The sequence below is a fragment of the Eleutherodactylus coqui genome, chromosome 2 (assembly GCF_035609145.1).
Source record: "Eleutherodactylus coqui strain aEleCoq1 chromosome 2, aEleCoq1.hap1, whole genome shotgun sequence".
Classification (NCBI taxonomy): domain Eukaryota; kingdom Metazoa; phylum Chordata; class Amphibia; order Anura; family Eleutherodactylidae; genus Eleutherodactylus; species Eleutherodactylus coqui.
This window is the reverse complement of record NC_089838.1, coordinates 316,092,155-316,106,913: the sequence shown is the minus strand read 5'-3', so window position 1 is coordinate 316,106,913 and position 14,759 is coordinate 316,092,155. Positions and strand designations below refer to the sequence as shown.

The following is a 14,759-nucleotide window of genomic DNA, read 5'->3' as shown; positions in this document are numbered from 1 at the left end:
TCACAGAAGGGACCCATTCAGAGGGTGAGGGTCCTTTTACACAGAATTGTTGGATGCTTGAGTGCCCGATGCCGTCCATGCGATTATTGCTTCTTAAGGCCGCCTGCACACGGGCATATTTGCATTGCGGAATCCAGAGCGGGCGCACACAGCATGCTATAGAAAACTGCTTTTCCCTGCACACGAGTGGAAATCAATTGTGATTTTCTGCTTGCGGAAGGAAAATCGATGCATACTCTATTTCAGCATGGGTTCCACGTGAACGGCTTCCATTGAAGTCAATGGAAGCTGTCAAATTCGCGGCCAATCCACAGCTGTCACTGCTGACGGCCCATGGAATCCGCGTCATCGCCTAGTGACGGTGCGGCGTCATTTGTACTGCACATGTGCGCCGGCTGGCACATCCGCATTACAGATGAAGAACACTGCGGACAGATAAGCAGTAGAGATGAGCGAGCATACTCGCTAAGGGCAATTGCTCGATCAAGCATTGCCCTTAGCGAGTACCTGCCTGCTCGGGAGCAAAGATTCGGCTACCGGCGGCGGCGGGCGGGGAGCTGCGGGGGAGAGCGGGAGGGACGGAGGGGAGATCTCTCTCCCCCCCCCCCCCCCCGTTCCCCCCTGCTAACTGTTGCAACTCACCTGTCACCCGCGCCGGCAGCTGAACCTTTTCTTCCGAGTGGGCAGGTACTAGCTAAGGACAATGCTCGATCGAGCAATTGTCCTTAGCGAGTATGCTCGCTCATCTCTAGTAAGCAGCGATCCTCAGGGGTCACCAGCCGGGAACCGGGTCAGATTCCGCCACGATCATCATTTGATTTTTATACCTGCAGAAACTGAACGATGAGCGATAAGCGCCAAAATTAATGTCTGTCGTGCGGGGGGTCCAGACAGGGCAGATGTGTCACGGAATTTCCACGTGGACCCTCCACACAGAAATTCTGCGGCATTTACAGTAGTAGCAAAGTGGATGAGATTTTGAAACTCTCGTCCACAAGCTGCGGAAATAATCCGTACAAAATCCGTTCGGAAATTGACATGCGGTACGGAATTCGGCAATTTTATCACCGTTTCCGCTGCAGAATTCGCCTCTTCTTAATGAGGGGGTGAATTCTACACAGAAATACGTGATAAAACCCGCTTAACAATACGCACCAAATCCGCACTACAGGTTAGTAGGCAGGCTCTCTGCTGCAGATCTGCAGTACAATGTCCAATGCGAATCAGCCCCATGTGGACCAGCCTTAGAGGGCCCTTAGAACACTATTGTATCCATAGGGTCACACAATGCCTTCCTGTTCCAGAGGGGAATATGGTGGTCTGAATGAGCATCGGAAGGCGCCCCATAGAGATACTTGCTGTGCAGCCCCTTCTACTTAATGTGCGCCCCCAAATGCAACACAATGATAGTTAATATAACATCAAACAAGCAAAAAAACATAACCAATAACCCTAGTACCTTCCTATTTTAATATTCCCCAAACCTATCCATTGATTGATTATATGGGCTGACGCGTTTCACGGTATCACACCTATATATGCATTATGGCCAGTTTTTCCCATATAAACAGGCATTCATTGCACAGGACTGTATCTACATTTGCCTCTCGTTTTAGCTCGCTCATCTGACCTTGGGTCTCCGGCCATCTTTAGAGTGCTAGCTCTACTTCTAAAGAATATTAGAAAAAATACGAGACTGTACCATAGTGATCTCTTTGCCCATGGCACGGGATGGCTTCGTCTCAGGGGGTTGCTCTTCGTCCGACATTTGTATTCTTCTTTTCGGGCACCACGTCACATCAAACGAACCAACGTGTGGGAATATGGAACCGCCTGTCCTGGTGAAGCCATCTCAGCAGTTTAGAGAAGGGGGATATGAGATGGATGTAGTTTAGAAGAGACCCCAAGTGATGGCAGGTCAAAACGCACCAAGTAGATACTAAATCTACTGCTCTTCTGGACTCCAAAAACTAATCCCATGGGAATTTTTGGATAATTTCACACAATGTTATATTTCTATGTAGATACCGGAGATGTCACCACCCATAAATCCAGATTGTTCCGAGACGAAGATGCCTAGAAGGCACAACCGATCTTGAGATCTCCTTATCTATATCCTAAGATTTCTGTCCCCTTTCATAATTAGCGGGTCCTCCATGTCTCATTATCTTCTTTTCTCTTCCGTTGCGTTGACTTTTCCTGGTCTTCTCACTTCTCTGTATCCTTCTTGTTAGTCATTCAGATAGCACCAGGGTTCCAACCTTGGCAGAAACTTTCCATAGAAGGTTCTCCCGCCCGGCGCTGCCCTTGACGTCCCCTCTCTCCTTCACTGTGGTCAGCCTTGTTGTGGAAAGTTTCTTTCTTTTGAAATCTTCAGACTGATATCATCAAGGGATTAAATCCCAGCCCTCCACAGAAAGAGCGAAGGGAGGAGAATGGGGAGGAGAGACCTGTGAAGCTGGGAGGAGGGAGTAGAGGAGAACATAGGGGTAGTAGATAAGGAACAGAAGAGAAGGGAGATCATAGACAATGCTGGGGGATCCTGAGCGAGGATATGGAGAACTGTATATGGAGAACATAAGATATCACCGGAGGGTAAAATAGGAGGACAGAGGAGACTATACAAGGAAGGTGGGAAGGAGAACGGTGCTGCACTCATATCTCAAAGTTCACAACAAGGTTACAAAGTACTTGTGGACTAGTTAACTCTGACGGCTGAGAAGGCGAGACGCCCATAAGAATCACCTGTTATATATCTGCATATATGCAGGGCAATTTCTTGAATCCAAAAGAGCCAAAAATCTACATATTATAAATGTGTGTGTATAGACATTCCATATTGGTATATACAGTGAAATTCCTTTAATGTAACATCCAATGATCCAGAACCCTTGATAATCCGGCATATAACTGCAATATAATGTGGAATTATTCATAAAACTAGAATCAGTCTATTAATCCAGAGTATCTGATAATGCGGCACCTGAAAGGTCTCACTGATGCCAGATTAAGGATTTATTCATACGAGCGATTTTAATGTCTGTCCGAGTTTGAAACTGTCAGAACTCGGACCCATTAAAGGGGTATTCCGGGACATTTACTACAGGATAGGTGATGGGTGGTGGTCTGCCACTCGAGATCCCTGCCGATCAGCTGATTTTCCAGTCTGCTGTCAGTGCAGTGGGCGGGATGATCAGTGGGCGGGGCCGAAAGTGTAATACACCGCGTCACTCCCATTGAAATCAATGGGAATTAAGCCATCTATTACACTTCTGACCCTAACCAGCGGGGCCAGACATTCGCATCGGTGGTCACCAGTGGTAATGTCTGTCTCGCTGTACTGACGCAGGCTGCATGATCTGCAAATTGGCGCGGATCGCAAGCGTCGGACCCCCACCGATCAACTATTGTTGAACTATTCTGAGGACAGGTCATCAGTAGTATAAGTCACAGAATACCCTTTAAAGTCAATGTGTGTATTCACATGTGCATTTTTTTCACAGACTATGGGTTTCTTCAGAGGGGCGCATGAGCAAATACACTCGCGACTGCCCAACGCATTTGCACATGAACCAGTCAAAAGTTGTTTTTTTTCCACTTAAACTTTGCGCAATTGTACGCAGAACCCCCCCTCCCCCTTCCCCCAGAAATATAGGGTTGGATCTATCTTTTTTCGCACCTATAATTAGGGCAAGGCCTATTTTTTTCTCATGCATAGTAATATTGTGCAAGAATCGCGCTTGTGAAAACTAAATCAATAGTTTATTTTCAGCATATTTTGCGGACGCGGTTTTCACGCCCACAAAATGATCCGAAGACACAGCCGTTTGCAGAAGCCCTTGGGCTGAACCCACATGAACGTAAGCTTACGCATGCGATGTACGTGCGCGTGATACGCGATAATTCGCAGGCCTTACGCAGTTTCACATACATTCCATGTACGAATTGTGTAATACGCGAGCGCAAAAAAAGAACGTGGCATGTTATATTTTGCTGCGTATTACACGCGATAGAGACCATTTCTCTCTATGGGCACGTAATCAATGCTGCCAATACGCAATTGCATCGCATATGGGAGGCGCATATATGCGCCATTGCAGGAAGTTTGAACAGCAATGAAAAAAACAGGAAGTCTGCGCACAACAGCGTGCGTGAGATACACTGTCATGCGCAGTACAATTACACTGCCATACGTGGCGATAGGCCGGGTCACCGCCGGCTCCGTTTTTTTTCACGCATCCACTGACTTCAAAGGGAGTCTGAAATGACATCCGTTGGGCCACCTTCTATTTTGTTGACGCGCGACATCCGCAGTGCGATCGGTCAGTGTTTTGCTGACCACAATTGCTCTAAGGGCCCATCCAGACGGGGGTATTTCTGTCCGTGTACCGCCGATTTATTTCATGGACAGTACAGGAATCCCTTATAGCCAATTAGACTATTCACACCGACATTTCTTGACACTGACCAACGAATCTACGTTAAAACACTGCAGTATGTCCTATTCTGGTCTGCAGACCGAAGAGAATGGAACATGTGGTGTTCGTTGCCCCCAGGATCCGTCCGCACACAGACGGGGTGTCTGTCTGTTATCTGATGGGCAGGCACAACCTGCATACCCCCATGTGAATGGGCCCTAAAGGAATTGTAATGTAGATCTCTAGATTGTTATTACTATGGATGCGAGTGAAGCTCTAGGGTACTTGTGTTGCTGCTATAATCACCGCAGCGCCAAGTCAGTATTGAGTTACTGGAACTTGTTTTTCGGGAACTTGTAGTCCCACAACAGCTTCAGCAGGGCAGGTTCCCTGCAAGTTTTTCTTGCCCCCCTTTCAAGAGACTTTAAGGCCCCATTCAAATGGGGTTTCATTAATGCAAATGTCACTTCAAAATAAGCACTATTTTTACATTTCACCGAATTCAATGGGAATCCGCGCTGTCGTTCATACAGCGTATATTTTTAAATCTGCATCGCGGTAAAAGAGAATTGACATGGCCGATCCACGTTGTAGAAATCTGGCGTGGAGGAACTGTCGAATAAAATTCAATGTAAACATGGCCTACGGCCGGCTACACATGGGGCTGATTCGCTGGGGAATTTCTGCATGGAAAATCCACAGTATTAGGTAATGTTCTAATGGCGTTTATTTGCTGCGGATTTGACACAATCTGTGTACAATCTGAGCGAATTCCACATAGCATTAGCTTCAAATAGAAATTCACAGTATACTTTATGCGGTGTAGATTTTTTGCTCATGCAAAAAAAAAAGTGACATGTTCCTTTTTTATGTGGATTTCGTGTCAAATCCATATTGGGAAATCTACACACAGATACAGCAGTAGAACCAAACTCATAACATAAATGCAGCACCTAAACCAGACTCGTAACATAAATACAGCCCCATAACCATGCTCAGTATTTTAATACAGCACCAGAACCCAGCTCATGACATAAATACAGCAACAGAGCCAAGTTCAAAACATAAATGCAGCAGCAGAGACAAGCACATAACATAAATGCCTTACCAGAACCAAGCACAGTACATAAATACAGCACCAGAGTCAAGCTCATTACATAAACATGGCACCAGGACCAGGCACATAGCATAAATACAGCATGAACCAATCTCAATACATAGATACGATACCAGAAATAAGCTCATAACATAAATACAGCACTAGAACAAAACTCATAACGTAAATGCAGCACAAAAACCAGCCTTGTAACATAAACACAGCCCCATAACCATGCTTAGCATGTAAATACAGCCTCAGAACAATGCACAGTATATGAATACAGTCCTAGAATAAATACAGCATCAAAACCAGGCTCATAGCATAAATACAGCACCAGAACCAAGTTCAAAACATAAATGCAGCAGCAGAACCAAGCAAAAACCTAAATGCAGCAGCAAAGCCAAGCACATAACATAAATGCAGTACCAGAACCAAGTTCAGTACATAAACACAACACCAGAACCAAGCTCATTACATAAATACAACCTCGGAACTAGTCTTATAACAGAAATATAGTACCAGAGCCATACTCATAACATGAATACAGCACCAGAACCAAGCTCATGACATAAATACAGCACCAGAACCAAGCTCATAACATAAATGCAGCAGAGCCAAACTTATAACATAAATACAGCACCAGAACCATACTCAGTACATAAATAGAGTAACAGAACCAAGATCCTAAGTTAAATACAGCATCAGAACGAAGCTCAGTACATGAATACAGCCCCAGAACCAAGCTTGGTATATAAATTCAGCCCTAGAACCAAGCTCATAACATAAATACTGCACCAGAGCCAGGCTTATAACACATCTAGAGCACCGGAACCAAGCTCATAACATAAATACAGCACTAAATCCAAGCTCAAAACCTAAATGCAGCAGTAGAGCCAAGTGTATTACATAAATGCAGTACCAGAACCAAGCTCAGTACATAAGTACAACACCAGAACCCAGCTCATAGTATAAGTAATAGAAGAACTACACTATTGTGTTGTGGGGGCGCCTATGGGATGACAGAAGTGCCTCAAAACATCAGAGGGGAGGAAATAGAGACAGGAGGAGGATGATTCATGTAGCTTCAAAAGACGCTACCATTCTGAGGAAGAATATCATCTGTCCCGATGGACCAAAGGGGTATAAGCACTCCAACCTACATCGGCCTGGTGCCACCCTCTATAAGCACAGTCGCACGTACTGTAGATCAGGCAGGCATCTATCAAGCTCTGGTTTAAGCATGTAGATCAAGCATCAAATGACAAGCCTACACCATTGTCAACCCAAGCTTACTGATTAGACATGAGCATAATGAGCATAGGCATGACTGTGTGGCCACAGAGGTCGCTCATAGCTAAGGCTGGCCCTGATAGTAGATATATCTGTGTTCGATGTAAATTAGTGTCCCCAAGGTCCGTTTGGACTAATCAAAATTGCCAAGAGGGCTAAATCCAGCCAAATACATCAGTAGACTAGGTAATGTGTGTGGGGACCACCAAATGTTTCCTGATGACATGTCAACATGCCAATCCTATCAGGGGGTCTGGCAACAGTTTATTTCCCTTCCCATATTAAAATACCTGCATGCTCAGCCAACCTGAAAGTGCATGTTTGGTGGGTATCTACAGTATGGCCTTCATTCTACCAAGACGGGTGCAGTGAGCAGACAATCGGCCATAAGTTATGTCTGGCCATGTACTGTATTACCCCTGCAGCAGATACTGCGAAGAAATGTAATATTACATGATGGCCATTCAAATCATGAGCTATCCATTTAATGCTTGGACAGACCAAGACCACCATAGTGTGAGACGTTCTTACAGAGCAGCTCTTCATTCTGGCTCATAGACTGGGTCCATAATAGGTAATATACTGTAGATGCGTTATGATCAGATGACGACCCCTTTAAAACATTGGCTTCTTCCATCTTCACCAATGTGTTAATAGTATCCCCTATCCCTTTCACCAACTTATAGGGGCACTAACTTACAGAGGATCCAGGAGACATTCAATAGACACCCGTCAGCCCTCCCGTAGCTGATGGACCTCCACCACATATGAACCCCCCACCCTTCCCTTACCAAAAAAGGACATACTACTTCTTCATGACGGCTATTACAATGATAGATGACGCCTGAAAGCTGCCTTATTTTATGTATACACAAAAATCTCATCTTAGTTGTTGCCAAAACATGGAGATTCAAAGCAAAACCAAAGTCATGCTCTGAGCAGATGTACTGGACAGACCAAATGGCTCAGGAGGCAATGACTACACATTCATATATATCGTGGCGGGGGTACTAAGAGCCTCTTGGGCAGTGTTATGATATGTACTGGAGTACCTGTAGCATTATATACTCCTTTAATGCGAGGACTTGCACTTGTCTGATAGGAACACTCTTAAAGCTATAAATAAGGAAGGACACATGGATGTCATATTGGGGGGAGCAAACTAAGGAGACCAGTAGTCTTTTATTTTACTTTACCCTAATTCTGTCAATGTCTTGAGCAGTTTTTTGACCAGTGCCACCCTGGAGCCAAGAATTGACCATGTCAGAAAATATCTGCAATCCTTCTCATGAAGAAGGGAAGGACTGAACCCCAACTGAGCCTGCGGCCTTCTTGGCAGAAAAGGGGAGTGTAGATAGGGCGATGACTCACCGTCCATAGGAGTCAATCAGGATTGGACATCCAGTTATTAGTCTCAGAATGGACCATATCTGGCTATCATCAGGCTAGCCCTACATGACCTTTCATACTGCATTAGACCTATTGAAGAAGCCATCACAACACGTTGTTGGTTTTTTTTTGCATTTCTCTGGATTAATAAGGGGGGATGAAAACAGGCTGAACTGGATGGACATTTGACTTTTTCAGCCTTGCATACTATGTTACATTCATGATGGGCATGGTACAACTCCAATTCCCCAAAAGTTTGGACACTGTAAAATGTTAATAAATGTTTAAAAAAAAAGAATGCAATGATTTGGAAATCTCATATAACCATATTTTATTCACACTAGAACATAGAACTCATCAGAAGCAGAAAGCAAGACATATTTCCATTTTATTTTATTTTTAAATGTACTTATTTAGAAAATGATGGAGGCAACACATCTCACAAAAGTTGGGACAGCAGCAGCAAAAGGCTGGAAAAGTAAGTAGTACTAATGAAAAAGAGCTGGAGGGTCAAATGACTGTCTATATGTTAGAGAGGCAGAGTCTCTCAGAAGCAAAGATGGCCAGAGGTTCACCAATCTGTGAGAAACTGCATCTAAACATTGTGGAACAATTTCAGAAAAATGTTCCTCAATGTTAAATTGCAAAGATTTGAACATCCCAGCATCTACAGTCATAATACCATCAAAAGAGGCAGAGAATCTGAAGAAATTCATGTGCACAAGGGACAAGGCCGACGGTCAATATCGGATGCTCGAGATCTATGGGCTCTCAGACGTCACTGTATTAGAAACATGCGTGATTCTGTAATACACTGCCTGGGCTCAAGAATACTTCCAGAAATCATTATCTGTCAACACAGTTCGCCGTGCAATCCACAGATACAAGTTATAGCTGCATCATGCAAAGAAGAAGCCATATAGCAATACAATCCAGAAACACCGGCGTCTTCTCAGGGCCGAAGATCATTGAAAATGACTGGTGCAAAATAGAAAACTGTTCTGTAGTCGGATAAATCAAAATTTGAAATTCTTTTTGGAAACCACAGACGCCGTGTCCTTCGGACTCCAGAGGAGATTAACCATCCAGCTTGTTATCAGAACACAGTTCACTAGCCTGCATGTCTGATGGTATGGGGTGGCATTAGTGCCTATGGCACGGGCAGCTTACACTATCAATGCTGAGCAGTATATGGAGGTTGTAGAACATCATACGCTCCATCCAGACAACGTCTCCATCAGGGAAGACCTTACATATTTCAGCAAGACGATGCTAAACCACATACTGCATCCATCACAACAGCATGGCTTCACAGAAGAAGAGTCCGGTGGTGAACCGGCCGCCGGCAGTCCAGGCCTTTCACCAAGAGCAAACATTTGGTGCATTATGAAATCAGAAGACCCAGAACTGATGAGCCGCTAGAATCCTACATCAGACAAGAGTGGGACAACATTCCTCTCCCAACAACTGCTCTCCTCACTTCCTAGATGTTTACAGACTGTTGTAAAAAGAAGAGATGATGCTACACAATGGTAGGCTTGGCCCTGGGCCGGCTTTTGTGAGATGTGTTGCTGCCATCGGTTTCTAAATGAGTTAATTTTTTAAAAATGCAATGGAACAATGTCTCCCTCCACCCTTCCCTTCTGATATGTGTTCTATTGTGAATAAAATATGGTTATACAAGATTTCCAAATCCTTTCATTCTTTTTTTCTTTACATTTATTCACATTTTACGCAAAATCCCAACTTTTTTGGAATTGGGGTTGTATGATGCATCTACCGTATGCTACCAGTGTTGTTTACCACAACTTTCCAAAACATCACGTCAGGACAAATCATGTTAGCTTCCATGTTAGTGTTGCATTCAGTAAGTGCTTCCCTTAGGGTAGGATACAACATGGACACGATCAATAATGTGACTACGGAAGGTACTCCACCTATATTACACTGCGGAGAAACTCAACAATCACCTTGTATCTGGAATCTTCATCATCATTCGTGAGGCAGCGATACGCTTGTAAGACAATCCCCCAACTCATGTCAAGGTCCAGAGACAGACTGCTGCGTGAGCTGCGATCATCAAACATTTTGGTCTTCTAGGAAAGAGAGAGAGTGCTAGTAACAGAAATGTCTTTATGTACTTGAAACTTGCAAGGGTTTAGTGCAAATTCATCTCATCAAGGCTCAAAGAAAGCTACTTGGGCATGCAATGATGGTATAACTCACCTGACCCTTGGTAATGGTTGTCTCCACACTCAATCAGTCAATCCAACAAATCTCAGCATGCACCAACCCTACAGGCAGCCGGTGAACTTATTCTGATGATCAGGTACCCTCCGATCACTTACAACTCCAATAACCTGGACCTCTAGGTTTTTCCCTAATAGTCCATGGCCAACTTACCTCTGTATGACAGTCGTCATTTCGGTTTCCCTCTGCAGCACAAAAATTTGTCTTTATGATGCCCATTTACACGTTTGCCTGGTTCTGACTTTTTTTTTATACAAGCAGTAAAGTCCATACATCCTCTAGAAGTTATGGTATAGAATAGAATAAGCTGAGGCACAATAGGTCCATATTTCAGAACAGAGGTGTAACTTGGGCCTCAAAATGAAATTTATAAGAACCCCTCACTTCCCATGAGCCATTTATAATAATGGTGTGTTCTTATATGATAGAGAGGTATTTGGACCCCCTCATGCAGCGGGACCCAGATGTGACTGTTACCTCTGTCCCCCCTATAGCCCTTTTGGGGCATGACATTTTAAGTAGTGATTTCACTGATTGACTCTATCACTCTTGTTGGTGACCATCCTCGTTTCTCTTACCATTGAGTTGGGTCTTTTTATAATATGATGCACATTCCACTTTAACCTTGAAGGTTCTTCTTCATCTTGATTTGGGCAAAAATCCACTTGTTTGTCTTCAAATGGGGTCAACAATTTTGTTTCTCTTATGTCTAACATTTACATACATCCAGAGGCATAACTTAAAGCTTTTGGCCCCAATGCAAAATCTGTAACAGAGCCCCAATTATAATGCTTTATTCATACTGCTAGGCTTACTATATGGAGAAGAGAGGCCCTATGGGCCCCTTAAGGCTCCTGGGCCCGGGTGTAACCGCATCCCCTATAGTTACGCCCCTGCATACATGCATCCTTACAATATTGTTTTCACAGAAAAGTTTGCATAAAATATTTAATTATTCCTTTCTTTGCCATAAAATACTCTCCTATATGTGCACTGAGCGGTCACTTTTTTTAGATCCCCAACCCTCTCATGATTGGAGCTTCCCTGTATGGAAATTCTCCCCGTGACCTCAAAGTGCTGCATAAAGTTAAAGGGGTTGTCTCGAGGAAGCAGTGAATTTTTTTTTTTGCCCAGTCCCCCTAATTAAGCATACATTACTAAGCCCCCCTGTAAATGACTTTTCTAGCTGGTTTGTACTTACAGTTCCAGCGTTTCAGCAACTTATAAAAATTTTCCCAAGATGGCCGCCAGCTCTTTTCCCATCGCTTGCTGTAGCCCGACGTGCGCGCTCCCGAGACGCTACCAGCTGTGTCTCCCTGACAACCAGACGCCCCGCAGCCGCCGACCGGACCCCTGGATTGAACACGGCTGACCAGTCACCCACCGCCAGGCAGCAGGTAACCGGCGCAGCCCCCCCCCCCGCACAGCGGCAGCCCCCCCCCGGCACAGCGACAGCCCCCCCAATCACAGCGGCAGCCCCCCCGGCACAGCGACAGCCCCCCATCACAGTGGCAGCCCCCCCCCCAGCACAGCGACAGCCCCCCCGGCACACCGACAGCCCCCCCATCGCAGCGGCAGCCCCCCCATCACAGCGGCAGCCCCCCCCATCGCAGCGACAGCCCCCCCCCCCCCGGCACAGCGGCAGCCCCCCCGGCCCATCACTTACCTGGGCGGCAGGACGGCGGGACAGCTGGGCGGCTTCTTGGGACAGCTGGGCGGCTCTGCACCTTCCTCTAACAGAGGATGGTACAGAATGGCCGCTCCAGCGCGCTCCCGAGCAGTGACAGCTCGTCTGCGCATGCGCAGAAGAGCTGTAGCGGGGAGCACACTGAAGCGGCTCGTGCTGAAAGGAGAAGAACGGACTGTGCAAGCGCGTCTAAAAAAGCAAGCTGCCGGCGAATTTAGACGGAACCATGGAGACGAGGACGCTAGCAACGGAGCAGGTAAGTGAATAACTTCTGTATGGCTCATATTTAATGCACGATGTATATTACAAAGTGCATTAATATGGCCATACAGAAGTGTATAACCCCACTTGATTTCGCGAGACAACCCCTTTAAGTGACAAGTTTTCTGTGGGTCAATTTCCATGTGAATCCATATTAGATGGGAAAATCCAGCGATCTGAGCGACTTCCAACGAGGCCGGTCATCGATGCTAGACTAGCCAGGGCCAGGATCTCACTGCCGACCGTGTGGGGTTTTCTTGTGCAGTAGTGTGGAGAGTTCAGAGAGAATGGTGTGATCAAGGAAAACATCCAGTAAAAAGAGGATCCTGTGGACGGAAACCACTCATCACCCAAAGGGGTCAGAGGAGGATGTCAGGAATCTTTCTGATGAATAGGCACAGTAAAGCAAATTTCACTGAACACACCACTGGAGCTCCAAAGAACGCAAAACTTGTTGTTCGTTAGCACAGCTGGGCTATAACAGGTCATGTTTAGGAGAGACTCCAGGGGGCCAAAGGAGCACAAAAATTATATCACAGAGCAGCGGAAAAACATCTCCTGGTCAGATGAATCCAGATTTCTGTTGCACTGTGCTGATGGGAGGTCATAATTTAGCACAAGCAGCATGAACCGATGACCCCTTCCTGTCAGCTGGTCAGAACATATCAGGACATTTTTCAGCAACTACAAGAAGCCTCCTGTCCACAGGGGCCGATATTTCTGTAGAACGATTTCATCACCCAGTGGAATCTACGCCACAATGAATTGCTGCGGTTCTGAAGGTCAAAAGACAGCAGCAATTCATTTATATCATACTATATCAATACCACACCTAAATACACAATAAATACAATTCTGTGGCGCAATACAATATGATGTGGGAGCCTGTATTTTAATGCCAGAGCATACTATTTTGAGATACACGATAGTGTGCTATATGTACTGTATACTATATAACTATACTATATTGTGATACAAGATAACATTTTAACATGTTAGTAGCACAGATTTTATTGTACATAATATAATGTTGTGACATAGAGGCCAGACGGGGAATATGGATTTAATTATTCTGAGCTCGTCCTATAGAAAAAAACACGGGCTTCCGCTGCTCCGTATATGGACTGAGTTTGCTTTATTTACTTCCCAGACGGAAATATTTCCTGCCTCATTTGAAGGCTTAATGAAGCACTCGTTATAGGAATCCTTGATCCCGGGCAGCTTCCTCTGCACATCTTTGTAGTATGTATAGGAAATCTATATAGTGAGCCATATACTTGGACGCTATCACTCTTGCCCTCTACAATGGCGTTCTCCTATCCTCTTTCTTATACAAAAAACTAGGTAGCAGTAAAAAGTAAAGTGAAGCGCCCCCGATGGCTTTTGCTTGACAAAGCACCACTCCTTAACTGGTGTGTAGGAACTACAAGGCAGGCCAAACCTATGCATTGCTCTAATCACTGGTGGGGACCAATGTATTCAGAATGTCGTAAATAGAGGTGGGAAGATTTTCCGGGAAGACTATTTTCGACGCTCTCCCATCAGATAGACCAACATGTTTGCACCAATAGCCGCCATACAAGTGCTTTTCCATAAGGTTACATAACAAGTACTGGGTATAGATATGGATCTCAACAAGCCACAAAACCCCACAAAGACAACAATGTATATCCTATATACACAGTGCAGTTAATACATGAAGCTAGAAGAGACCAACTACACCCCGCCGTGTACATACTCTTTCCTCACCTCTTCGCCTCACATCCCAACATCGCCCGCAAGAATAAGAAAAGTTCTCAAGGAAGTTACTAAACGTTCATGACGAATCTTGAAGTTCGCAATGTGTCCCCCGCGTTTATACCCCACAGAGACGAAGCTGCGCGAGCCGGTGTATAGAAGGAAATGTAGATGATGTCCCGTTACCTTTGATCCCTGTTTTTTACTTGTCTCACTTTTCTCTCTCCCTTCCTCCCTCTATCCTACTACACTGGAAGCCTTCCTCTGACATCCTGCTCCCCCCCCCCCCTTGGCTGATTTTTGCAGACTCAGGAGAGGGTGGTGTGGTGGGGTGGAATGTCACTTCCTCTGGCCCTTCTATTGCCTTTTTTCCCAGACCGCAAAAACAATAGCAGATTTCTCTTGTTTTCAAAAGTTCGGAGATTATCAGAATCTCAGTGTTTATATCATTGTGCTGAAATGAAACAAGAAGCTAAGAGAATGATAAACCGCTGATTTACAGTAAAAAGTTGAGCATGTAGCTTACTGTAATAAGATCTCACAGGGGTGATAAGAGGCTCAGGAGCAGAGTTACTATAATAAGTTGTTACAGGGGTAATAAGAGGCTCAGGAGCCCGGTTACTGTAAT

General features: G+C 45.1%; 1 protein-coding gene across 5 annotated transcripts in view; it reads right to left on the bottom strand.

Annotated features, from left to right (window-relative positions):
• RGL3 (ral guanine nucleotide dissociation stimulator like 3) overlaps positions 1-14,388 on the bottom strand; it is a 43,562-nt gene extending 29,174 nt beyond the window's left edge. Inside the window, exons 1-2 of one of the 5 annotated variants that reach the window (XM_066593665.1) lie at positions 14,318-14,388; positions 10,167-10,292 (exon numbers count right to left, since the gene is read on the bottom strand). In XM_066593665.1, the coding sequence (XP_066449762.1) occupies positions 10,167-10,283 (117 nt within the window). In that variant the 5' untranslated portion in view covers positions 10,284-10,292; positions 14,318-14,388. Of the gene's footprint in view, positions 1-1,702; positions 2,527-10,166; positions 10,293-11,024; positions 11,060-14,143 lie in introns of those variants that run through there. The other 4 variants (XM_066593666.1, XM_066593667.1, XM_066593664.1 and 1 more) reach the window with 4 other exon arrangements.
• Positions 14,389-14,759: the final 371 nt, after the last annotated feature.